This window comes from Lithobates pipiens, unplaced genomic scaffold (genome assembly GCF_037356315.1).
Source record: "Lithobates pipiens isolate NorthernLeopardFrog02 unplaced genomic scaffold, aLitPip1_a1.2 Scaffold_8, whole genome shotgun sequence".
Classification (NCBI taxonomy): domain Eukaryota; kingdom Metazoa; phylum Chordata; class Amphibia; order Anura; family Ranidae; genus Lithobates; species Lithobates pipiens.
The window spans coordinates 439,029,129-439,054,944 of NW_027507903.1; the positions used below are offsets into that span (position 1 = coordinate 439,029,129).

At 40.9% G+C, this 25,816-nt stretch overlaps 1 protein-coding gene across 2 annotated transcripts in view; it reads right to left on the reverse strand.

Annotated features, from left to right (window-relative positions):
• Window positions 1-25,360, reverse strand: part of CD74 (CD74 molecule) — a 28,767-nt gene extending 3,407 nt beyond the window's left edge. The window contains exons 1-9 of one of the 2 annotated variants that reach the window (XM_077468301.1): window positions 25,106-25,360; window positions 13,053-13,234; window positions 12,134-12,219; window positions 10,125-10,187; window positions 9,345-9,440; window positions 8,821-8,938; window positions 7,655-7,789; window positions 4,272-4,466; window positions 1,742-1,798 (exon numbers count right to left, since the gene is read on the reverse strand). In XM_077468301.1, coding sequence (XP_077324427.1) covers window positions 1,742-1,798; window positions 4,272-4,466; window positions 7,655-7,789; window positions 8,821-8,938; window positions 9,345-9,440; window positions 10,125-10,187; window positions 12,134-12,219; window positions 13,053-13,234; window positions 25,106-25,176 — 1,003 coding nt within the window. In that variant the 5' untranslated portion in view covers window positions 25,177-25,360. The remainder of the gene's footprint in view (window positions 1-1,741; window positions 1,799-4,271; window positions 4,467-7,654; window positions 7,790-8,820; window positions 8,939-9,344; window positions 9,441-10,124; window positions 10,188-12,133; window positions 12,220-13,052; window positions 13,235-25,105) is intronic. The other variant, XM_077468302.1, reaches the window with a different exon arrangement.
• Between the last annotated feature and the right edge of the window lie 456 nt (window positions 25,361-25,816).

Genomic DNA, 25,816 nt, shown 5'->3' on the forward strand with positions numbered 1-25,816 from the left:
GAGATGTCATTTCTTTCCAGATAAGGCAAGTATTTCAGCTTTTGTTTTATATCATAGCTGGTACTATCCTCAACTAACTAAAAACTGCAGGGTATTGAGGCCTGGTTCACAGTGATATGTATTCTGATGTGATTTTGATCAGTTGCGAATGCTGAAAAAAACGTTTTCAATGAAAGCCATTTACTTTAATGCAGTACGTTTCTGATGCGGCTAAAAAAAACGGTCCTGCGAGTTAGATCCTGTGCAAATTCAGCTCCATAGACTTCTAGGGATCTTCTAGCAATCATGTGTTCACATTACTGTGAATCCAGCTTTTTTTATTTATTTATTTATTGTTTTTTGTTTTTTTTTGGGCCTCTATTGGCCAGACAGAAGGGCTGCTGTGACCAATCCCATCACAAATTCGCATTAGATTTGCACTTGACACAGAAAGAAATCGCACTGTGAATTTGCACCAGAATCACACTCAAAAACTGATGTAATTTGCATTGCAGCAGTGTGAACCGAGCCTTAAGGCCTTCATAGGCTGCTGGAAGTTGAGTAAGTAAACTATAATATGACTAAGCTAAGCTATCTGAGAGTTGGTAATCACCATAAACATGCAAGAACTTGCCTTTAGCATTACAATGATTGTCTTCATTGCATACCCAAAATACCTTCTTGGATGTGAAAAGGGTACACACACACACACACACTCAGTCTCCCCCTTAGGTAGGCCATACATTATGCAAATGTGGGGAAAAAAAGAAAATTGCTTGATTCATTAACTATTGATGAGGGAATCGTCCCTGCAGCGCCAATTGATTCTGCCAGCAGGGAGCCTTCCCTGGCAGCAGAGCAGAACACAATGATTGGTGTTGTCAGCTACAGCCGGCAGCACTAATCATTTGGGGAAAACCTGACAGGCTGGTTGTACACAAGTCAAACGATTGATCAGCTTGTGTACAACTAGGGTGCCCTTACATAGATTTAAAATTTTCCAGTCCCTGCTGAACTGGCACAATTTTCAATCCATCTATGGCCATCTTTACATGCAATAGCACTGTATGATCAGACAGAACCTTTTTTTTTTTCTTCGTTCTGGATAAAGTGGGGAACTGTTGGACCCGCTGTCGGGTTTTTACAGCTGTTGTAAGGGCCTATGTCAACAAGCATTGGGCTTGTGATGACGGCGGGAGAAGACATTGATTATTGCTACCAGCTATAGCAGATGCTAGCGATAAAAGCAAGTGAATCCGGCAGGCTGGTTGTACCCAAGTTGATCGATCAATTATCTTGGTACATTTAGCTTGCCCATACACGGTTTGAATCTCGGCCTGTACCTGCTGAACCCGGCTGAGATTCGACCACATCTATGGCTGGCCTAAGGCACTTTTCTTTTGGGTTCCTTGTCAGTCATTGAAATATTATTTAATGTTATGGAATTATCAGCTGGTTCATACCAATAGTATGGCCCAAAAGAGGAACGAGGCCTTATGTCCCATGGCTTCAATTCACACACTGCATTGGTATGAGCTAAAAGTAAATAGGACATGTTGCACTTTGTATAGCCCAGTGCATTCCAAAATTCAGTAACAAATTGCAGTGCATAAAATTACAGTAAATGCATTGATGTGCATTGCATTAAAGAAGCCCATTCAGGTAGTGAGCATGTAGTGTGCTAGCGTGTCAGTTTTCCACATACATATGCACCATATCTCTTCATTATCTGATGAAATACAAATAAATATTTAGAATTTACCATAAAGGGGTAGAGCATATTGCATATCGTACTCCTCAGTTTGGTAATCTTGAATATCTGTCCAAAAAAAAAAAAAGTTTGTACAATTTAGACTTTAATATAAAATCAGTTGTCTAGCAAAGTAACTCACTTTGGCTGTGTGATCATGGTATCTTTCTTGCCACAAGAAGCAAATTACATCACTAAGAATGTATTAAATCAGATAAGGCAACCTCATCTTTTTTTCTTGGACCCCCTAACCAAGCCCTCTTTATGGGACTGGAAATCGACTGAAAAGGTTTTTTTTAAAAAAAAAAAACTGATTTGACACCCCCCCCCCTCACTTCCTTTACCAGCTACATAGTATATGCAACCTGTAGGTGACTTATACATACATGTTTTACTTGAAACAAGCTTAAAGGGCCTCTACAATATGTTATCATGCTGGGGGTTAATGGCCATCTTAGGAACTTTTGTGCACCAGCATTTGTATACTTCTAAGCTGTTTTTATTCCTCTTACAGGTTAATACAAGAGCATAAGCAGCTTGAATCATGCCAAAAGCAACTCGAAGCAGCACCCCAAAAGCATGCTAAAGCAACTCAAACATGACCATAACACATACTACATTCAACATGTTTGTACTTTTACACAAGCCTCAGTTCTTTGAATGAAAACCTTTTACGCAATTAACATTTAATGACAATAATAATGGTTATCATTTCAAGGTTTACAGAACTGTGCCAAATTGTAGTAGACCTGGGGGAACCTCTGAGGTGCAGCATGTTAGTTGTGGAACTTTTAAATAAAAGTGGTCAGAAAAGAAGGGCCTTGTAGATTACTAAAGGTGTGCACTCCTGGACACCACTAAAGCCCTATGTAGTACCTGCTGGGTGCCATCATTTCATCCAGGGAACCTATCAATCAAGCACAGTTAAGTACCCACAGGCTATCACCTGGAAAGTCTGTTTTTGCAGGTCCAGATGAGATCTTTGGCCCAGCTTGGGGAATAATATGCTATCCTATTAAAAACTGATACTTGTTCCATTTGGAGGGCTGGATCCTATATTGGGACTGTCTTTCTCCGAGATTTCTTGCCATTGCTAAGTGTCCGATCTTTTACAAATTTACTGCTTAGTTTTTTCTTGACTGAAGTCCCACATTGAGATAAATTTGGTTTGACTTTTAATGGTTTGCTGAATATATCAATTTATGAATTATGAATTGAGCCTGTCACATTAAATGAAAGGATTTGTTCACCTTTACAAAAAATTTAAATAATGCACATTTTTGCAGGTAAAAAATGTTTTGTTTTGTTTTTTCTTTTTGTTTCTTTGTTAGGTGCCTGTGAAATATTTCACATTGACAGGAAGCTCAATGAACTACCTAGAGCACTCAACAGCGCCCTGGTAGTTAATTGAGAACTACAAGCCGATAGCTGCCGATGCTTGTAGTTTTCACATTCACAGAACACTGAATAAACAATGCGGGTGGAGTCCCGCACAGACACGTCTTTTTAGATTGTGACAGCTCGCTGTCAAAAAGGGGGATTGGGGGGCTGTGGAGGCTGGTGCATCTGCAACCTTAAGCAGCTCAAATGCAGCTGTGAATTCTGATTTTATTTTTTATTTTTTAAGAAGTCTCAAACTGATGTCTTTGACACATGCCCAAAGTCCATTAAAGGATAAGCTCACCTTTTGGAGCTTGTTACATGCTCCACCCATATATATGGTAGAACATGTAAGATGATCCAGTAGCCGCGGCCTCTTCCCCTCCCAGTGACAGTGAGCTGCGATCTTCTCCTGGCACCCGCTGTCACTATTTGAAAATAACGTTGCTGTGCAGGGCCACATCTTTCATTCACAGTTTCCTGTGAATGACTTGAACTACAAGTACCATCACCTTTGTGGCTGACCACTTGTAGTTCTGAATGGACTGCGAGATCACTGATGAGTGGCCTTGTAGTTCATTCACAAGCCATGCAGGTACGGACTGAAAGTTACAGGGCTTGTCTGCAGGGGTCTAGCATTGCATCCCCGATCCACTGTTTGATTTTGTTATACCAGTGGTAATGACTGTTTGCTCCATTTTGGCTGAAGGAATGTGTTTTGCTTGTTTTATCGAGTTCAATAAAGACTGTGACTTTTACAAGTGGCTGGCTAGTGATATCGGGCTCTCCAGATTACAGCATGGATGTATCTATTTGGCCCCTACTTCACAATATGGGTTTTCTGGGCTTCAGCAGCCCCATGAGAAGTCAGGCTCTGACATTGCAGTTCTGATGTGGCACCTCCTGATGCCTTCTATTTAACTACAGTGCAGATATAGTCTCTCTTATACTTTATCTGATGGCAAAACAAATTTTTAGTTAAGGCTAAGCAATAGGGTTAATGTTACTACTATCCCCTTAAGATAAGACCAACACCAGCGGGCTGACACAATTATAAGCATACTGTATATGTAGCAATCATTCTTGCAAATCAATGGTTGTGGCTGTCCTTCTACATCTTATGGTACATTCAGCTATGTGAGTAAGACATGTATGTTCTTACGTTTGCAGTCAATTTTTGCACGGGATCTGGTTTCTGGAATCTCAGTTCCATTCTTGTAGGCACACCAGCAATATCCGGTGCTTCTCCAGCACTGCTTAGACTTGTAGTCACCATTCTCATCACACTGTGGTACATAAGCACCAGGCAGAGCTTGCATACTGGCCCTCGTCATGCATTCTGACATCACAGAGGCACCTGATACATATAACCACATACAAATAAGTGAGTCCAGTTTAATAGTAGGTTATAGCATACATAAAAATGATTTTCTTCACAGCAGAAGAAACCCTTTGCAAACAATTAAAGTCATACCTTCTTTGATATGTTATGTTTCGTCTTATATAAGTGACTAGAATGCAATTGATCAGAAAGGATTATGTTTTGAATTTTTGCACACAAGTTCAATTTAAAGCTACACTATATTACCAAAAGTAACGCCTGTCTAGTCTTAGTCCGAAGGGTTCAATATTGAGTTGGCCCACAATTTGCTGCCCACAAGTTCAATTTAAAGCTACACTATATTACCAAAAGTAACGCCTGCCTAGTCTTAGTCCGTAGGGTTCAATATTGAGTTGGCCCACAATTTGCTGCCCACAAGTTCAATTTAAAGCTACACTATGTTACCAAAAGTAACGCCTGCCTAGTCTTAGTCCGTAGGGTTCAATATTGAGTTGGCCCACAATTTGCAACTTCAACTCTTCTGGGAAGGCTGTCCACAAGATTTAGGAGTGTGTCTGGGAATGTTTGACCATTCTTCCAGAAGCGCATTTGTGAGGTCAGGCATGCGGTCTGGCTCGCAGTCTCCACTCCAATTCATCCCAAAGGTGTTCTATCGGATTGCGGTCAGGACTGTGCAGGCCAGTCAAGTTCCTCCACACCAAACTCGCTCATCCATGTTTTTATGGACCTTGCTTTGTGCACTGGACCAAATCATTTGCTAGAAGGGGGATTATGGTGTGGGGTTGTTTTTCAGGGTTTGGGCTTGGCCCCTTCATTCCAGTGAAGGGAACTCTTAAGGCGTCAGCATAGCAAGACATTTTGGACAATTTTATGCTCCCAACTTTATGGGAACAGTTTGGGGATGGCCCCTTCCTGTTCCAACATGACTGCGCACCAGTGCACAAAGCAAGGCCCATAAAGACATGGAGGGGCGAGTTTGAGGTGGAGGAACTTCACTGGCCTGGTCCTGCCCTCAAGCCAATAGAACACCTTTTGGGTGAATTAGAGCAGAGACTGTAAGTCAGGCCTTCTTGTCCACATCAGTGCCTGACCTCACAAATGTGCTTCTGGAAGAATGGTCAAACATTCTCAAAGAAACACTCCTAACCTTGTGAACAGACTTCCCAGAAGAATAGAAGCTGTTATAGCTGCAGAGGGTTGTCCAACTCAATATTGAACCCTACCGGCTAAGACTGGAATGCCATTAAAGGTCATGTGCATGTAAAGGTAGGTGTCACAATACTTTTGGTAATATAGTGTATATGTATTTTTTTTTTACAGCATAGCAAATGTGTGAATAGGGGAGGGGATCTTGTCACTTATCAGAGTCCACGTTTACAGATTGTGTTACAGGCATGAAAGAGCATTTCGCAATGGAGGAGGGGGGGTATGTCCTTTACAGGAACTTTTTCACAGCAACGCTACAGAAGACTCGGAACTATTAACCCCTGCAGCGCCAAAAGTTCAGAGACAGGAATAGGACAGAGCACCCCTGCAGTGAAAATTTCCCCAGAGTTTTACCACCTGCAGAGCATGGGACATATTTCATTAGGCCACTTTCACACTGGTGGAGTTTGCTTGCTCAGTCTTCCTGATTCCCTGCTGAGCAGTGGGATGACAGATCCGTGTCTGCTCTGCTGATGCAAAACGGACACAGTCCACTGCCCTCTATGGGCTATCGGATGCAAACTGACAGCCTGTCATTCGATTTAATCTGCCAGATTGATGGGGAATAGATCCCCATCTGTCTGTTTTTAGCGGATCAGATGCTGGCGGGTGATAACTGACACATGTCTATTGACATCCATCCCTCCATTGGGAACGATGGATAAGCACAGGTAAGCTAGCTCATCAAGGGTATAGGAGATTTTTTTGTGGCTAACCTTCAGCTTTAATTACATTTACATCTAAAAACAAAATTCCATACATTTCTTGTAAAATACATATGTTTGTATAGAAAATGCCTAAGTGAACACATAATCAATGTAAAATAATATTAAAAGGCATGACAAGACTTTCATCACAGAGGGCAGCTTGAACACTACAGACATGAAAAGTTAATGCAAGCTAAATTATTGTGCAGCCAAGAAATGCTGAATGAACTAGTTTTCTTTTTTTTGCTGCTCCCTTTTGTTTGGTCTTCTTATATTACATTGCACATTTCCAGCAGATTCAAACTTTCACTTTTCTTGTTTAGTCAGAACATGATTGATAATGCTGGGGTACTACTGTATATGGTCAAAAGTGGACATCAGACCCTCACACCTATATAAACTTGCTGGACATCCTATTCCAATACTATAGGCATTAATACAGTTTCCCTCTCCACCTTTCCCTTTTTCAACGCTAACAGAATCCACACTTCTTGGAAGGCTTCGACAATATTTCTTTCTGTGGGAATTTGTGCCAATTCAACTGGAAGAGCATTTATGAGGTCAGGTACTGATGTACAGTGAGAAGACCTGGCTCACAATGTTCCAATTCATCCCAAAGGTGTTAAATTAGATCAAGGTCAGGACTTTGTATGACCACTCAAGTTCTTCCACAATAAATTTGACAATCCTTGTCTTTATACACCTGGCTTTGTGCACAGGGGCACAGTCACGCTAGAACAGAAAAGGGTCTTCTCCAAACTGCTATCACTTGGTTGGAAGTAAAGCGCATATCTGTTTAAAATGTCTTTGTATGCTGTAGTAGTATCATTCACTGGAGACACACCAACTCAATCATATGGAGGAGCGCCACATACTTTATGCCATACAGATAGGTGTGGTAGTCAGGTGTCTACAAGCTTTTGCCATATAGTGTACAATTCCTATTGGACATTTAACAAATAGCTAAGACCAAGTGTTTTTAAAACTAGAGATCACTCAGGGCCTTAATATTTTAGTGTTGATAAGCCACAGCAAGCTCCACCTCTGTGCCCAGCAAAGTAAGCCCCATCTTCAACTAATACTGATAGCACAGAACCTTTTGTTCACCATAGAAGGCACAGATGACTTTGCATGGTGTCCACCTCCATTGATAATAATAACCTTTAACACCCACATACATGCTCCTAATGGATGCTCATGACACAGCAGTTGAATCTCTAGCCTATAGTTTCTCTGTAAGATGGCTTTGTACACTTGTGTACTACTATGTATAGGAGAGAACATATTCACCACTTGGACTTTCATCAATAATACTGGGCTCTGTGTCGGTGGAGTAACTGGTAGAAGCATAAACCAAGTTTTCGCTAAGGCTGCGCTCTGCTAGGTGATCGTTTTCTTTCCACATTTCCAGTAAGTCTCCAACTCCTGAGGAACAAATTTTGGAGACTGTGAAAGGTGCTGGACAGAATGTGACTTTATATGCTACACGTCCAGGCTTAGCAGCATCTATTAGCTGAGCGGCACAGACAGACGGAGAATTCAGCGCCAATGCAGAAGATACGTGGTTTATGCGTTTTTGTTAGTCCAAATACATTTCGGTGTGTTCTTGTGTTATGAAAAAACTTTACTTGCTGCATCACTGGTTTGGTTTCCATTAAACACACCTACCATGGAGATGTAAGGTAAGACGTGTTTAATCCTAAAATGCACTACACCTCTCGTGCAGAGGCAAATACATATCCTAAATCTATCAGTCTCAATAGTACTTATCTACTGTATTTAATATAGAGCTGCAACATCCACAAGAATACCTATGTAGCAGCCCAGGGCCTGGTTGATGTCTAGGCAGCCCAGCTACGACATTCATGCTCCCGAAGTAAACCGTAGTGTTGGTCAAAGCTATGCACCTGCCTGTCACTTGTAGGCCGTTGTCAGATGGGGAAAGCTATGCCAGTACAGACAGTGCAAATGGGAAAGCTTCTCTATGCCTACTGCAATGCTTGTTAATGGCAATCGATGGGATAAGGGGCCAAAGCTGCTACCTTACCTAAGGTCCAATTCTGCCTTAATGCTCTGAATTTTTATTTACAAAAGTCCATCCATTTAAAATAGATTAAATAGTCTGGTGAAGGGCTTGGAGCCTTCGCAGTGGCTAGAATTTTCTGTTTCTCCTCATTGGAGTACATTTTCCATATTTCCACTAGGCCAGTGCCAATATGACAAAATTTCCCACTTTAAGAAGCTGTTTCCTGGTAATGCTGACTTTTATCATTCTGATGAACTTCTACATACCTAGCTACGACATACTTCATATACCACAATTCCGTGCAAGCACTATATTTCTAAAGCCAAAACAAAGAACACACAAGGCTGTAAGAGTAGCTGCTTTTGCCTTCCCATGTTGCACCATGGCAGCGCAAAGCCTATATGCAGTGCCTGATCTATTACACCTATACCTGTTGGTGCTGGAGTTGGCATGGGTGTTTCAGGGTTCTGTGCTGGAGTTGGCATGGGTGTTTCAGAGTTTTGCACCAAATAGAACAAGTACCACTGCTGCATCCATGCATCAAAAACCTTTAGAAGATAAAAAAAAAAATTGTTAAGGTGATTATAAAAGATATATTTTACTTGTTACAGCATTGTACAGAGAAATCACTTCTTTTTTTTTTTTCATTTACAGTGTGTTTAATTTTCTAATTCTAAATTAGTAAAAACTCTGTCAGGTTATGTTTATTGCTGTGGGCATCCGAGTGGAGAGATTTCCTCTCACTTCCTGTTTTGTCTAATGGGACACAGAAAGCAAAAAATCAAAAATTGACAAGTGGTTTAACCCTTTTTTACTATATACACAAAAAAAATTATATATAAATATATTTTAATTTTAAAACTGGAACTGCTGTCCTTCGCAACCAATCAGGTTTCATATGTTTGTAGCAAAGTCTAAAGATTTCCATTTTCCATATGAATTATAAACACTGACCATCCACTCCTGGTCACTCAGATTCTTCTTCAACTTCCTCAGATTGTCAAGCATGGTGCCATTCAGTGTTGGGTATTTTCTCAGGGGGTTAGTTCTCTACAGATAAGAAATGCACATTGAAAAAGGTATAAATATATAATGTATATACTATGCACAGGCAACACAGAGCATTCATGGTTCAGGAATAGAGATACGACCGAGGCAGATAGACATTACTTGTTACTGTACAAAATTAAATACACATCTCTTTGTTAAAGCTTTGCTCCAGGCAAAAGCCAAATGAATGCACTTAGGTATACAATCATTCTTTTTTTTTTCTATGTAATGCATGTGAATACCTGATTTTGACTTGGTATCAGCCTCTTGCGCAGTATCAGACAGGGAGAGGGAGGAGCGGAGCTGAGAGCCAATCAGGTTTGCTACATGCAAATGTGTTGACAAGGAAAATGCATATAGGAGGAAAGAGCAGAGTGATGACCTTGTCATTTTTTTATTTTTATTTGCTGCTCTTTCACTATCCAGTCAGAAATCTGCTGTGAAAACACGACGCCACTGTATTCCTTAAATGTAAGTGGCATTAGTCAACTGGTTGTGTTATGGGGCAGGGCTGTGTAAATCTCAGGAATGTATGGACAAACATACAAATTCTTTGGCTGGTAAACAGCTCCAATATATTTCATCTGTGCACTTAGCTGTTTTCCTTGAGTTTGGTTTTAAACAGAAAAAAAAAATGAAGAAGTGAAATTAGTTAATGGCATTTGAATAGATACAGCCACTCACCAGGAGCATGTATTTAACTGCATCTTCAATCTTGTTGCTCTCCTCTGCAATAGCTTCCAGGTTCTACAAATAAAGAAGTTTGTCTTGTAAAACTTGATCATTTTCAGTAATGTTCCTGCAATTTCTTTGGAAGATTTTAAATCGGCACTGAACTTGTCACCATTGTCTTTATTCAGTAAAGAGCACCAATTCTAATTTGTAGGAATAACCTGCAGCAACCATTTAGAATTCACCCTGCTGGTGAAGAAGGATTCTGAAAACTGTGCTGTGGGATATCATTCTAAAGATTCATACACACGACCAGACTTTGTACAAACTTTCCCGTGGACTTTTGTACAAAGGGCGTTGGCCATAAATTTGTATTGCATACACTTGATCTGACTTTTTAGGCAACAAACACGAACGTAGTGACGTTTCAATATACTGACGACACTTCAAAAGAGGACGTTCAATTACTCCAGCACCACCCTTTGGTCAACTTCTGTATTGTTGTCTGATCTTTTGCATTGGTTCTGGGCATGTGTGTTTGTACTTTGTACAAAAGACCTATGGTTTTCTGTACACATGATCGGACTTTGCTCCATCGGACTTATGTTGTCAATAAGTTTGTCCGTTCGCACAGCCAACAAAAGTCCAATGAAAACTGGAAAAGTTTGTCCGATGGAGCGTACACACGGTCGGATGTTGCCCCAAAACAGCTAATTTGCATGTTTGTTGTCAAAAAGTCCTATCGTGTGTATGGGCCTTTAGAGCTTTAAGTAGAACCATAGGCAAAACTTTTTTTCCCCATTTTGGATAGAGCAAGGGAGGGTTGTAACCCCTGTCAGATTTTTTTTTTCACCATCTGTGTCCCATTGTGGAGATTTCCCTTCACTTCCTGTCCCATAGCCAAACAGGAAGTGAGAAGAAATCCCTGCAAATTATGGGGATTCCTTGGGGACCCCCAGATCACCAGAACTAGTGTCCCCATTGGAAGATTTCCCCTTTATTACTTTTCTGGGGACAACCCAAAAATTGGGATTTTCTTTCAATGATAATGGTAAACAGGACAAATAAAGAGGGTGAATATCCTTAATGGGGGCACAGAACGCAATAAAATCTGGCAGGGGTTCTAATCTCTCTCCACTCTATCCAAAACTAAAAAGAAAGTTTTTCCTTTAGTTGTACTTTATGTATAGTATATATTGTTTGGGATAAAGCACAATAAAGAGGTTATTTACTAAAGCTAGGGTGTGCAAAATCTGGTCCAGCTCTGCATAGTAACCAATCAGCTTCCAAGTTTTATTGTCCAAGCTTAATTGAACAAGCTGAAGTCAGAAGCTGATTGTCTACCATGCACAGCTGCACCAGATTCTGAGTGCACCTGTTTTTAGTAAATCTCCCCCTACATATTGGTTATGTGTAATGGCGTGTATCCCATTACCTGCAGGTATCTGATTCTGCTACAAGTCCTCCACTATGTGCCTCGTGACTGACTTCCAGCAAAGGAAGACAGCCACTGAAGGCACGATTCTTTTTTTTTTCTTTCTTTCTTGGGAGGGTGCATGTGATCAGCACAGGGTCAATCAGCACTGTCCAGACAGAGGGTCAGGGGTCCATCAGCCTCATAGGATAGTCAGAGGAGAATTAAACTCCTACAAGCTTTAATCAGACACTGATAGTAATCCCAAAATTGCTATATACTGCTGATGAGAATTTTATATTTGAGACGTTTATATTTACTAAAATAATTGAATTTCCATGTTCTGTGTACTGTGGGAGGCCAGATATAGTGAATGCAGGGTCCTGGGTTTAGTAACACTTTAACTGCTAGCTATGGTGCTAAAAAATGTAGCCACACACTTTCTGTTCTGAAAGGTTTGATTCAGTGGGGGGACTCTTGGTTCCTTTAGTCCTTTCTCACCATAACCTTAATGGTTATCCTTGCTTTTTATTACAGTTACTAAATCACTATAATTCCTATTATTATTACTGTTACTATATAACTAGTATTCTATTGACGACGTTACCTGTGGAGAGCCATCCGTATCGCTGAATGCCAGTGGAATATTAAATGTTGCAATCTTCAGTTTCTGGGCATTTTTCTGGTAGGGAGCTGTAGATGGAAAACATGACTGATATTAATTTATCCAAATGCAGCTCGGAAAAAGCAACATTTCATTTTCAAAAACTTCTTTGCCTTGTCCAGATGTTGTCAGTTTTGTATATACTAAGGAAGTCAGAGCTAGACATGTTTTTTGGCTAATTCTTGAAATATTTAAATTATGTATTTTCATATTTATAATTATCACAGGTGTTAAATAATTAAGTTGAATCAAGAAACATCATTTAGACAGGATTGGAAATGCCAATTCCATGAAAAATATATTTATCCAAAATGAAAATTGTTTGTTGGCTGGGTGTCTTTGGTGAAGTAAAGTCTACACCTAGTGGCCAACAAGGGGATCTTTTCTTTAGTGCTACACCACTGTGCAGTCTACTGTAAGTCCTGTATTGGCTTATAGACCATTTATGCTGTCACCTACCTAGTTTCAAAGACTGACATGTGCTATTACATATGTACTGTAAGCTATCCCACCTGCTAGTGGAACCTTTTAATGCAATGTAATCATAATGGGGTGGATTTATTAAAGGCAAAAATAGATTGTGCGCTTTGCAAGTGCAGTTGCACTCATTTTCCCCAAAGCTTAGTATATGCGGTAAAGCATCACTTTGTAAAGAATATCAAATCGGGTACAAGAAAAATAATTAAAAAAAACATTTTTCCTTGCATATGATTGGATGATGGAAATCGGCAGAACTTTACCGTATTTACTTAGCTCTGGGGAAAATGAATGCAACTGCACTTGAAAAGTGCACAGTCTATGTGCCTATAGCAAATCCACCCCACAGATGCTACAATGGTTGATATTAGAGCTTGCTACTTACATGAACCAGGAAGATTCTTGATCATATCCTTTAACTTTAATGCAGTTGTGGTTTCCGACAGCCCCTTAATAGTGGATTGCTGCTGGGTGATGAAGTAGACAGACACAGCTTGACCTGCGATGAGGAGACCTACAAAGACGAACAGGACGGGCATCGCTGTACTTTTGTTACAGGTCAGAGTGCTGTAGAGATAAAAGAAACAAGAACTATTGATGCATCAGACCAGAAGCTAAAGCCTACAAGGTAAAGTACTGCTGTTAGAGCCAGCAAGCTTCACAGTACTACTCGTTCAGGGCATTTGCTCCATAGGCCCTAATGAATGTAATATTATTAAAAGTATTGTCATCCTTTATGAATTGGCATTTAAAGTTTAACTGCACGTTTAGGTCAATTAGATTTACTGGGATATGATGTCTTTCTCCAACCACCCTATTTGTTATGGTGGTCATACATGGTTCCATTTTTTTAAAATAAGATTGATATGCAAATTAATCAAACTACTAAAATCCACAACCAATCCAATACCCACAACTTCCCTTCTGATCAATTTAGGCCAAACTGAGTCGAGCAGCCAGGTTGGAATTCTATTGACTGTTTTGCATCAGTCTGCAGCACTGAGATACTTTGTTCATGAATAAAATAAAAAATAAAATAAAATATTTGGAGAAAATTTTTTTTTTTTACTCACCTCTTAATGCGTGTTGCTAGGGGGTCCCTTTTAATCTGCCTCCTTCAGCGCCTGGGCTTCTTACGTCACTTCCCTCGGCGCCGGAAGGGAAATCACCTCTACCCCCTCCCTCTATGTAATCATCTGGGACATGTCATAGGTCCCATAGACCCAACCACGGGACACAGAACCATAGTAATTACTATGCGGGTTATAAGCCACCTTCAGGTGATGGACACTGGCACAACCTAAGACAGAAAGTCCACTCCCTATATATCCCCTCTCACTACTGGGAGTACCTCAGTTTTTTCACCAGCGTCTAAGGTGCTGGTCACGAGTAAAGATGTGCTGTGCTGAGCTCCACTGGAGCAATCCTTGCTGGGGCTAGCTATGCAGCCGGATCCATTCAAAGTGTCTTTTTAGGCCGAATTAAATGGTACCCGGGCCTTGTGGCAGAAGAAACGAGGTTTAGCCCGTAACTCTTCTCTTTCTAGAGAGCTAGACCCTGGGATCCAGTGCTTTTGTTTTTTTCAGCCTTAATTTTTGTCTGGCGGGGTGTTTTATAGGTCCAGGAGTGCGGTTCTCCGATTAAAAAAGGGGGCTCCAGTTCCTGAAGGTTTATTAAACGGGGCCCACTGTGAGAGGTGAAGATTGGGTCTGTTGGTTTTATCACAGAAAACCCTGCGGTGGGAAAGGTAAGTGGAGACTTCTAAAGAGTTTTAAAGCTTCTTGTGAATTGTCTCCGTCCTACAAGGTGGACAACTTCTGGTGTCAGTAGACTTCAGGGATACATACCTCTTATGTACCTATATTTCCCGCTCACCAGAAATATCTACATTTAGAGATAGAAATTCTTATTTTTCATTTTTTTGCTCTGCCTTTCGGTCTAGCTTCTGCACCTCAAGTATTTACAAAGGTCTGGCCCCCTCCTGTAGCCAGATTAAGGCCCCAAGGTATAATGATTATAGCTTACCTAGACAATCTGCTCTTGTTAGACCAGTAGCCCGCGTAGACCAAAGTATCTACAGTCAACAACCTGGAATACCCAGGTCGGATTCCCAACCTAGAGAAATCCTCCTCAAAAAACTATCAAGGAGATTGGAATACTTGGGTCTGATTATTGATCCAGCCCCAAAGATATTCTTGCCCCAGGCAAAGATCAGTGCCATAAAGGAACTAATTTAGATGGTCATAGCGGGAATAATCGACTGTCCAAGGGAAATAGTTCAGATCAAAAATGCCCATCAACATTCTAGAGATCTGGGCAGCGAGATTGGCCCTGAGGGCCTGGATGTTCAGGTTATGGAATTATCCTGTCAGGATCCAATCTGACAATACCACAGCAGTGGCCTATATCAATCACCAAGGGGGCACGACAAGTCGTGCGGCTCAGAGAGTGGTGAATCATATGCGCTAGTTGACCTTTATTAAGTTAGGGATCACTGGACTGCTGGTGAGTGTGCATTTTTTACACAGAGGCTGGTGATTTGAGTGACATAATCAGTAGCAATATCTATTGCCACACAGAAGATTTCATGGTGGCAGATTTTTTTATCCACATTAAGGAATGACTATGGACTCTATTATGATTTAATACATTTTTTGTGAAATTTGTGTATATGTTTCAATTGGTGTTAACGCCATGCCCCTTTTTTTCTTTATTCAATAAAAGCTTTAATAAAATCTTCATTCCTTTGTTGTTTTTTTGCTCGACCATAAGATTTTATTATGCACATTAAGTAATGACTATGGACTTTATTATGGTTTAAGTATTTATTAGTGAAATTTGTGTATAAGTTTAAATTGGTGTTGGCTCCATACCCTTTTTTCTTTATATAATTTACAGATTGACTTAATTTCACTACAGGTGGCAGCTTCACTATTTTTTGTGACACAAAAGGTGCTTTTATATATTTAAAATTGTGAAGCTTTTATTAAGTTTTTATTTCACTGGAATTTTGTTGTCACAAGGCTTTTATTATAGTAGACAACATTTACTTTGTTTGAAACTAGTTCTCATCCTTGGGACAGAAAAAGACCTTCGTGCTGCTGTCTTAGGCTGGATTCACACCTATGCAGTTTTAGTTCTTTTTGCATTTTGCAGATTTGCACCACAGAACGTGTTCCATAGGAAATCATGTTAAATCGACTGTAGTGCAAGCCTGCAAAAAGAACTAAAAATGCATAGGTGTGAATACAGCCTTAGAGAGCTTTAAAGACTTGTAGTGCATGGACCTTCCTGACTGTATACAAATTAAATGGATACTATAGGTAGGCCTTCATGCTACATAGTCTTGGTAAATCTATATGAGTTTGTACAATTTTATTGTTACTTGTATGCCAATTTTACTTATATGCAATCTCAACAGTCCTTTATCAGTGCCTCATATTACTTTAGCCTTTCATCCAGGGTTTTTTCTGTTGAGAAGTTGTTTGCATGCTTTAGCATGCAACCAACGTGATCATTTTACGTGACTCCATCATCCGCAGCCTGCTCTCCTGTGATCTTTGTCTGGAGTTTAGCTATAAACCGTAGAAGTCTGCAGATTCCAAAATGTTCTCCTTAGCAACTGGTGACATCATGCAGTTCTAAATATGTGATTTGCCATTCAAACAAAAGGCTACATCCACCTTCCCACTTGCAAACATGGATCATTTTTTTTTCACTCCATCGTTGAGATTAGAGCATATAAATCTCTGCCACTTAAAGGGTATGTGGACAGGGTAGTTTTCCAGAACTAAAATCGTAAATAGGTATTTTTCATGTGCATTTGAACTTCCTTATATTGAGTGACCTTTTGAAAATCTGGCAGTTTTTGCCAGTGATACTGCTTGATATGGCAGCCATTTTACATCTTTTACTTCCCTTGAAGTGGGACGTTGTTGCTTTTTAGAGCAGCTGATGGAAAGGAAGGACAACACAAGGCTGGATATTTACTTAAGACAGTTTTACACAAGGTAAAAATATGCTTGCTTTAGTATACATCCCATTTAAAGGGGTTGTAAAGGTAATTTTTATTTATTTTTTAAATATCAAACATGTTATACTTACCTCCACTGTGGAACTCGTTCACTGTGCAGCGCCACACAGAGTGCAACAATTAATTACAAAGTGTTACAATTAGTCACATATCTACATAAAGTGAAAAAAACAACATAAATGTAAATACATCATTCCTAAAGTGTAGTATACTATCACAATAAAAAATAAAGTATTTGTATAAAAGTGAAAAAAAAAAAAAGTCTTGTCCTTTATTAGTTTTTGGACTATGCAGGACTTTTCTTCACTTTATCAGCACTTTATGCATATTTATACTTTATTTTTATTGTGATATTATACCGCATTTTGGGATTGATGTATTTATATGTATGTTGATTTTTACACTTTATATAGATATGTTAATCATTGTTGCACTTTGAATGGGGGTGATTATCTTTATAATTAAATAAAAATAAAAAAATTCTTCAATACATGCACGTTTACCCCTTTAAAGCATTGCAAGTACAGAGAAAAAACTGATAATTTGCCAAAACTCAGTGAGCCGCTAACATCCCATGAGCCGACAACGCTGTCCCTGCTGCACTGAAATCCAAAGCAGCGTTATGATCCCCACCCAGTTCTATTCTGATGGAATACAGAATACCCCCCCCCCCAATTCTCATCTCTAAAACAAATGGGAAGGGGAGAAAAACTCTGGCATGGCTGGAAAAAACACTTTACATTTCAGTACAACAGAGGCAGCATTGTCGGCTTTAACAGAAAGTTAGGGGCTCACTGGATTTTTGGCAGATCAGCAGGTATTTTCTGTACTGGCAGCATTTTTAAAAAGGTAAAACATGGGTAAAAGTGCTTGTGTTGCAGAGGTTTACTGATTTGTTTTAACCCACTTTAAGCTTTTTAGGCTTACATCGTATCATGTTACAGCGTTGTTTACATTCCACGCTTATGATATTGCACGCCTTGCAGATGGATGTTTGTTCCTGAAACAGTATCTTTGTGTTTAGAGACATAATGGCAGCAATTTAAAGTGTGTCTGTTGCCTATACACTTTTTTGGCACTTCCCAAAGGTGCTTGATGAGCTTTACAGTAACAAAGTGTGGCCTGGTCTCAAAACGGAGGTTGTATCAAGCTGCATTTGTTGATTTGTTTGCCAAATCTCAGAAGAACAAATGCTTTAAGCCCCTCTACACCCCCAACAGCCATTGGACAACTATGGAGGTTAACCACTCCACCTATGCTGGGCGCACACAAGGCGTTTTCAGCCAAAAATAATTTTCAACCAGCCTTTGAATAAAGCAAACAAATACATCAAAGCAAATAATCGCCAACTGTTCATGGTTTTTGACAAAAGATCTTGCTTGTATGTTCCGTCAATCAACTTGGATGGGTTTTTTTTGCGATTATCAGTTGATTAAAAAAAAAAGGATGACGTTTTGTGAAAAGGGCTGTGCATGGTCAGCAAAGGTTTAATATTTAGAAAATCCAATTGCTGTAAAGACACCAAGGGGTCTATTTCCAAAACATTTGAATGGCAATTCACCAAGTGAAAGTGCATGTACATTTATTGTGTAAATGAGGCACAAAAAGGAACGGTATTAAGCTATTTCCTGTGTTGGTCAAACATTTTTCATTGATTTACAACAGAAAATACAACTAAATGTACTTTATAGGAAATTCTATTTAGTTTCCAAATGCAGTATTTTCCATTTTAAATCAATGAAAAACATTTGACTAGGAAATAGCCTAAATTTAACTTTTTTGCCCTATTCGAAACAAAAAGGATGCACGTGAACTTCCACTGAGCAGACTGATATTCAAATGTTTTTATAAATACACCCCAAAGTGTCAATCAGTTATTTATTTTGTAGCCCATTTGCTATAGGTATCCAAAAATATGTACTAAAGAGTGGTAAAGCATATTCAAGAATTTAGAGAAACCAAAAATGTATTGTAGGACTCCATTTGCAATCCTGATCCTCAGGTATCTGCATTTAGGAATGCTTCATCTATATACAAAAGTGTCTAAATATGGGCTCCAAAGCCATTTATAGTTCCTGCAACTTATTTGAAGGTACAGAGATTGACTGGACTGTTTTGAAAATCTTGTTTAAATGTTCCATCTGAGCTGGTGCTTGAGCTCTTTGCCCACCCTACTCCTTCTCCTTACTCCAATGATATCAACATATAAAGCCATTGGCGAGCTCTTTGCCCACCCTACTCCTTCTCCTTACTCCAATGATATCAACATATAACGCAACATATAAAGCCATTGGTGAGCTCTTTGCCCACCCTACTCCTTCTCCTTACTCCAGTGATATCAACATATATCGCAACATATAAGGCCGTTGGCTGCCACTGCTGTCAATCACAGCCAGTGGGGAAAAGGCAGGCGGTGGGGTCAAGCCAGTCTAAGGACACACAGAGTTGGCTCGGGAGCGAGCCTGTCACTATAGTGCCCCCATAGCAAGCAGCACCCCCCTTACAGAAAGCTAAAATGTATATGATGTTATGTCGCTGGTTCGGCTAAGTGGCTTTGGACGTGGAACTATGCATGCCCCATCAGACAAGAGGTCAGAGATCAGGGAACCCCCCCCCCCCCCCAGCAACTTTTGTAGGAGCCCAGGGGTTTCAGTGAACCTTGGTTGAGAATGGCTCCTCTGAAAAGTTCCAGGGAAACTGTGTGTTAAACTTTACTGATTGTTTTGTTCAACTTCCAAATGAAACTTCTGGAATTGCTGCACGTCACCAGTTCCTGTGAGGAGCATTTCAGAACCTGTGCTTGGCAGACAGAAGTAGTTAATTTTTCTGCTTATAGTTTTTTGTTTTCTTTTTCAAAATGTTTTTTTTTTATAGAATGCCAGGCAACACTTAGTAATTGATAAGGTGAAAACTTAAATTGTCAAACTTGTTACTAAACACAACAGTGTAATCTTACCCTATACTAAAGCCTGCAGTACACTATGCAGGTTTCAGCCAATTCCCAAGGAATCGGCTTAAATTCACTGCCTGGGTGGCTTTTTCCCCACCCTCCTGTCCCATATCCTTCAACTGAAAAATCAAAGGAGCCGGACAGAAAACTGCCCACTGTATCCACTGGTGCAAAAAAATCTAACGTTGTCTGGCCAACTTCTACCACTACAAACCGTATTACATATGGGCGATTCAGAGATTTTTCCTGTGCTTAAAATGGCCATACAACTTTTTTTTTTCTCACAATCACTTTTATGAGGTCTAAGGCTGGATTCACACCTATACATTTTTAGTGCTTTTTGCATTTTGCAGATTTGCACTACAGAACGTGTTCCATAGGAAACCATGTTAAATGGACTGTAGTGCAAATCTGCAAAATGCAAAAAGCACTAAAAATGCCTAGGTGTGAATCCAACCTAACAGATATTTTTGTGTATGTGAGAGTGACAAGCAAAAGATTATCTGAAAGTTGTCAAATGTAAAGATTGATCATTTTGAAGGAAAGACATAAGCAGCCCATAGATGAGTCTTTTTTTTTTTTTTTTAGTTCAATCAGCAAATTGAACAAAAAAATGACATGATTCCTGCATTCACATATTCAATGTGGATGGGGGAACCCTCCTGCTGAGCTATTGTATTCTGACAACAGGGAGACTTCCTGGTCATCAGAATACACTGATCAGCACTGCCGGCTATAGCCTGCAACACTGATCTAATGAGGAAATCCTGACAGGGTGGTTGTACAGAAGTCAATCGTTGATCGACTTCCGTACAACCAAACTGCTTATATATGGATTGAAATTCAGCTGGTCTCTGCTGAACTGGCAACATTTTGATCCATATATGGACATAAGGAAGGTTGGGGTGGAGGGGGGTAACAAAGATGGGTTCTGGAACAAAAATATGCCAATTTATATGAGCACACTTATTTTGAGTTTTTTTATTCTCCAAATAAATAAGAGTTGCAGTGTGCAGAGATAGACTGAGTAGGAAAGAAATGCAAAAAAATGCAGAGACAGAGAGAATAATACAGAGAGAGAGGAATGCAGAGACAGACAGAGAGAGAGGAATGCAGAGACAGAGAGAGAGAGAGGAATGCAGAGAGAGTAATGCAGAGACAGTAATGCAGAGACAGACATAGAGACAGAGGAATGCAGAGACAGACAGAGAGAGAGGAATGCAGAGACAGACAGAGAGAGAGGAATGCAGAGACAGACAGAGAGAGAGGAATGCAGAGACAGACAGAGAGAGAGGAATGCAGAGACAGAGAGAGAGTAATGCAGAGAGAGTAATGCAGAGACAGACATAGAGACAGAGGAATGCAGAGACAGACAGAGAGAGAGAGAGGAATGCAGAGAGAGAGAGAGAGAATAAAGCAGAGACAGGCAGACAGAGAGTAATGCAGAGATAGAGAGAGAGTAATGCAGAGACAGACAGAGAGAGAGAGAGTAATTCAGAGTCAGACAGAGAGAGAGTAAGTAATGCAGAAACAGACAGGGAGAGAGAGAGAGTAATGCAGAGACAGAGAGAGAGAGTGTAATGCAGAGACAGAGAGAGAGAGTGTAATGCAGAGACAGACAGGGAGAGAGAGAGAGTAATGCAGAGACAGAGAGAGAGAGTGTAATGCAGAGACAGACAGGGAGAGAGAGAGAGTAATGCAGAGACAGACAGAGAGAGAGAGAGAGAGAGTAATGCAGAGACAGAGAGAGAGAGTGTAATGCAGAGACAGACAGAGAAAGAGAGAGGGAGAGGAGAAAAAGAGAGAAGGAAGGATGGAGAAAGATATGGAGAGAACAAGAGTGGTACACAGAGAAAGATTGAAAGAGAGATGTACTCTGAGATAAAAACAAAAATAGAGCAAGAGGGATGCAAAGACAGCCTGAGAGACTGAGGTACACAGCGACAGACATGCAAAGATAGAGAAAAAAGTATGCAGAGAGAGAAATATGTAGAGAAAGGCAGAAAAACCGAGAGAAAGAGTTACATAGAGACAGACAGAAAGATAGGAGAGAGAGGTACGCAGAGACAGACACAGAGAAGTAATGTATGTAGAAAAAGACAGTCAGAAGGAGAGAGAGAGAGGTACGCAGAGACAGACAGAGAAGTACCTAGAGAAATACAGAAGGATAGAGAGGTACGCAGAGACAGACAGACAGGAGAGAGAGGTACGCAGAGACAGACAGACAGAAGGATAGAGAGGTATGTAGAGACAGACAGGAGAGAGAGGTACGCATAGACAGACAGACAGAAGAAGAGAGAGGTACGCAGAGACAGACAGACAGAAGGAGAGAGAGGTACGCAGAGACAGACACAAGGAGAGAGAGGTACGCAGAGACAGACAGAAGGAGAGAGAGGTATGCAGAGACAGACAAACAAAAGGAGGGAGAGGTATGCAGAGACAGACAGACAGAAGGAGGGAGAGGTACGCAGAGACAGACAGAAGGAGAGAGAGGTACTCAGAGACAGACAGAAGGAGAGAGAGGTACGCAGAGACAGACAGAAGGAGAGAGAGGTACTCAGAGACAGACAGAAGGAGAGAGAGGTACGCAGAGACAGACAGAAGGAGAGAGAGGTACGCAGAGACAGACAGAAGGAGAGAGAGGTACACAGAGACAGACAGAAGGAGAGAGAGGTACTCAGAGACAGACAGAAGGAGAGAGAGGTACGCAGAGACAGACAGAAGGAGAGAGAGGTACACAGAGACAGACAGAAGGAGAGAGAGGTACTCAGAGACAGACAGAAGGAGAGAGAGGTACGCAGAGACAGACAGAAGGAGAGAGAGGTACTCAGAGACAGACACAAGGAGAGAGAGGTACGCAGAGACAGACAGAAGGAGAGAGAGGTACACAGAGACAGACAGAAGGAGAGAGAGGTACGCAGAGACAGACAAACAGAAGGAGAGAGAGGTACGCAGAGACAGACAGACAGAAGGAGAGAGAGGTACACAGAGACAGACAGAAGGAGAGAGAGGTACGCAGAGACAGACAAACAGAAGGAGAGAGAGGTACGCAGAGACAGACAGACAGAAGGAGAGAGAGGTACACAGAGACAGACAGACAGACAGACAGAAGGAGAGAGAGGTACGCAGAGACAGACAGACAGAAGGAGAGAGAGGTACGCACAGACAGACAGACAGAAGGAGAGAGAGGTACGCAGAGACAGACAGACAGAAGGAGAGAGAGGTACGCACAGACAGACAGACAGAAGGAGAGAGAGGTACGCACAGACAGATAGACAGAAGGAGAGAGAGGTACGCAGAGACAGACAGACAGAAGGAGAGAGAGGTACGCACAGACAGACAGACAGAAGGAGAGAGAGGTACGCACAGACAGATAGACAGAAGGAGAGAGAGGTACACAGAGACAGACAGACAGAAGGAGAGAGAGGTACGCACAGACAGACAGAAGGAGAGAGAGGTACGCACAGACAGACAGAAGGAGAGAGAGGTACGCACAGACAGATAGACAGAAGGAGAGAGAGGTACGCACAGACAGACAGACAGACAGAGAAGTACCTAGAGAAAGAGAGAGAGAGAGCAGGAGGTATGCAAAGACAGGGGGAGAAGTATAGAGAGAGAGAGGGGGGTACACAGTCGAAAGAAGTATGTGGTTACATAGCCTGGTTGAAAAAAGTCCATCTAGTTCTGTTAATAAAAGGGAAACATGTACAATCCTATGCACACAATAATATACCCACATTTGATCCAGAGGGAGGTAAAAAAAAAAAAGCATTATCCAATTTGCCCCAGCAGGGGAAAAATAAAATCCTTCCTGATCCCCCTGGATCAACTTTACCTATAAATGTTAATATCCAGTTATATTATATACATTTAGGAAGGGAATGAATCTAGGCCTTTTTTAACGCAATCTACTGCAGAGAAAAGAAAGAGAGGTACGCAGAGACAGAGGTACGTAGTGAAAACGAGGGCGAGAGGTACACAAAGACAGGGAGAGAAATACATAGAGACCGAGAAAACGAGAGAGAGAAGTAAGCAGAGAGACACAGAGAGATGGACACACAGGAAAGGAAAAAAAGTGTGCTGTGTACACACGACCGGACTTTTCGATGGACTAGGTCCGACGGTCTTCCCGACAGACTTTTGGTGGAGATCCGACGGACTTTCAGAACGAAATGGACTTGGCCATACACGACCAGACTAAGTCCATTCGAAAGTCCGTTAGTTTTGAACTCGATGACGTAAAAGGGACTAAACAAGGAAGTTCAATAGCCAGTAGCTGCCCTTGCGTCGTATTTGGTCAGTCAGACCAGCACACAGACGAACGGTTTTCCCGATTTTGAGTCCGTCGGATAGATTTGAAACATGTTTTAATTCTAGGTCCCTCTGACTTTTGCAAAAAAAAAGTCAGCTGGAGCTCACACACGATCGAATTGTCTGACGGATTCCTGTCCGCCGGACCAAGTCTGCCGGAAAGTGCGATCGTGTGTACGCGGCATTAGACACAAATCTTTCCAATGTAAAGATGCCTTTTCTGTTCTTGCCTTTACAAATAATCAAATAAAAAAATCATTATTTATTGTATTCCCTTGTCTAACATATGTCATCACCAAAGCTACTTTTCCTGAACTACTTTGTGACTAGGTGCACAAGATTGTTTCGTTTTGAAGTGCAATTTCTTTTTTGCTTTGATTGAAAAGTTTAAACTTTTTCCAAAGTTCACAAATACTCCCTTTTCTAATTTTCTTTCCATTTATGGTGCATCTAGTAGATCCGGGCAAATACATGACCAGATCAGGCCATCAGTGACCTCATAACTACCTATCCTATTAACAAGCGTTTGTTAGCCATTTCAGATTTTTTTTTTTTTTTTCGTTCGACGGGATGAAAAAAAATAATTCCCTCATCCACACAAGTGCTATTATATTCTGACGGGGGGACTTCTCTATTGTCGGAATACACTGATCAGCACTGCAGCCAATCGAATTAAAGTCTTCCAACAGTCCTGTTCGACAGTAGTCCATCTACCGAACAGGGAGGGTCCACACACAGATCGAAATTCTACTGGTCCCTGCTGATCTGGCTGAATTTCAATCTGTGTTCCCAGGTTTGATTTAAGGAAATGTCCCCAAGTGGCATATTGTACCTTACACCAGCGTTTCTCAACTGAAGTCCTCAAGGTGCCCCAGCAGGTCATGTTTTTGGACTCTCCATTATTTTGCACGGGTGATTTGATCGGTTTCACTGCCTTGGTAATTACCACAGCCGTATTTTCAGAGGGAAATCCTGAAAACATGACCTGTTAGGGCGCCTTGAGGACTGGATTTGAGAAACACTGCCTTACCACTATAGATTTTTGTGGTTTTAATGAACCATTCCCAGTAGTTCAAAGCGTTACTGAGATGCAATAGATCTAGAAGCAGAAAACCCAGGTTCACAAATATTTGAAGATCTGTACCGTGATTGTCTCTCCCCGGTTTCCACCATGGTCTCCTCATTCGGGACCAGGTTCTGGCTCTCATCTGCCATCTTCTGATGTGTAGTCTGCACACCTGAGACTGTGACTTCTCTCTGGACTTTTGCTGCTGAGATCAAAGCCGAATGCTGCGCTGGACTAGCTTGCAACTGCAATAAAGTCTATAGAAAGCACATTGAGAAGTGAAAGTGATATTTTTACCCAACTCAGTGTTGGAAATACCCGAATAATACTGGGCTGAGCTTCACTTGTCTAGGGAAAATCTCGCCATCCTATTGGCTGCTGCACTGCATCACTTGTAGTCGGGTAGACGTGTTTTGTGTGTGTTAGCTGCACCAATACTTCCAATGTATTCACTCATCTAAGTAGTACGTTGCCTTACATAGGGGGTTATTTACTAAAGGAAAATCAACTTTGCACTGAAAGTACACTTGGAAATAAAGTTGCTGTAGATCTGAGGGGGACATGCAAGGAAAATAAAAAACAGCATTTTAGCTGGCACATGATTGGATGATAAAATCAGCAAAGCTTCCCCTCATTTCAGATCTACCCCTTAGATTTGGAGCGACTGCACTTCCAAGTGCACTTACAGTGCAAAGTGGATTTGCCTTTCGTAAATAACCCCCATTGTGTAGCAAAAAGATTTACATATTTGAAATCAATGTAAATGTATTGATGCTATGCATTTTTTTG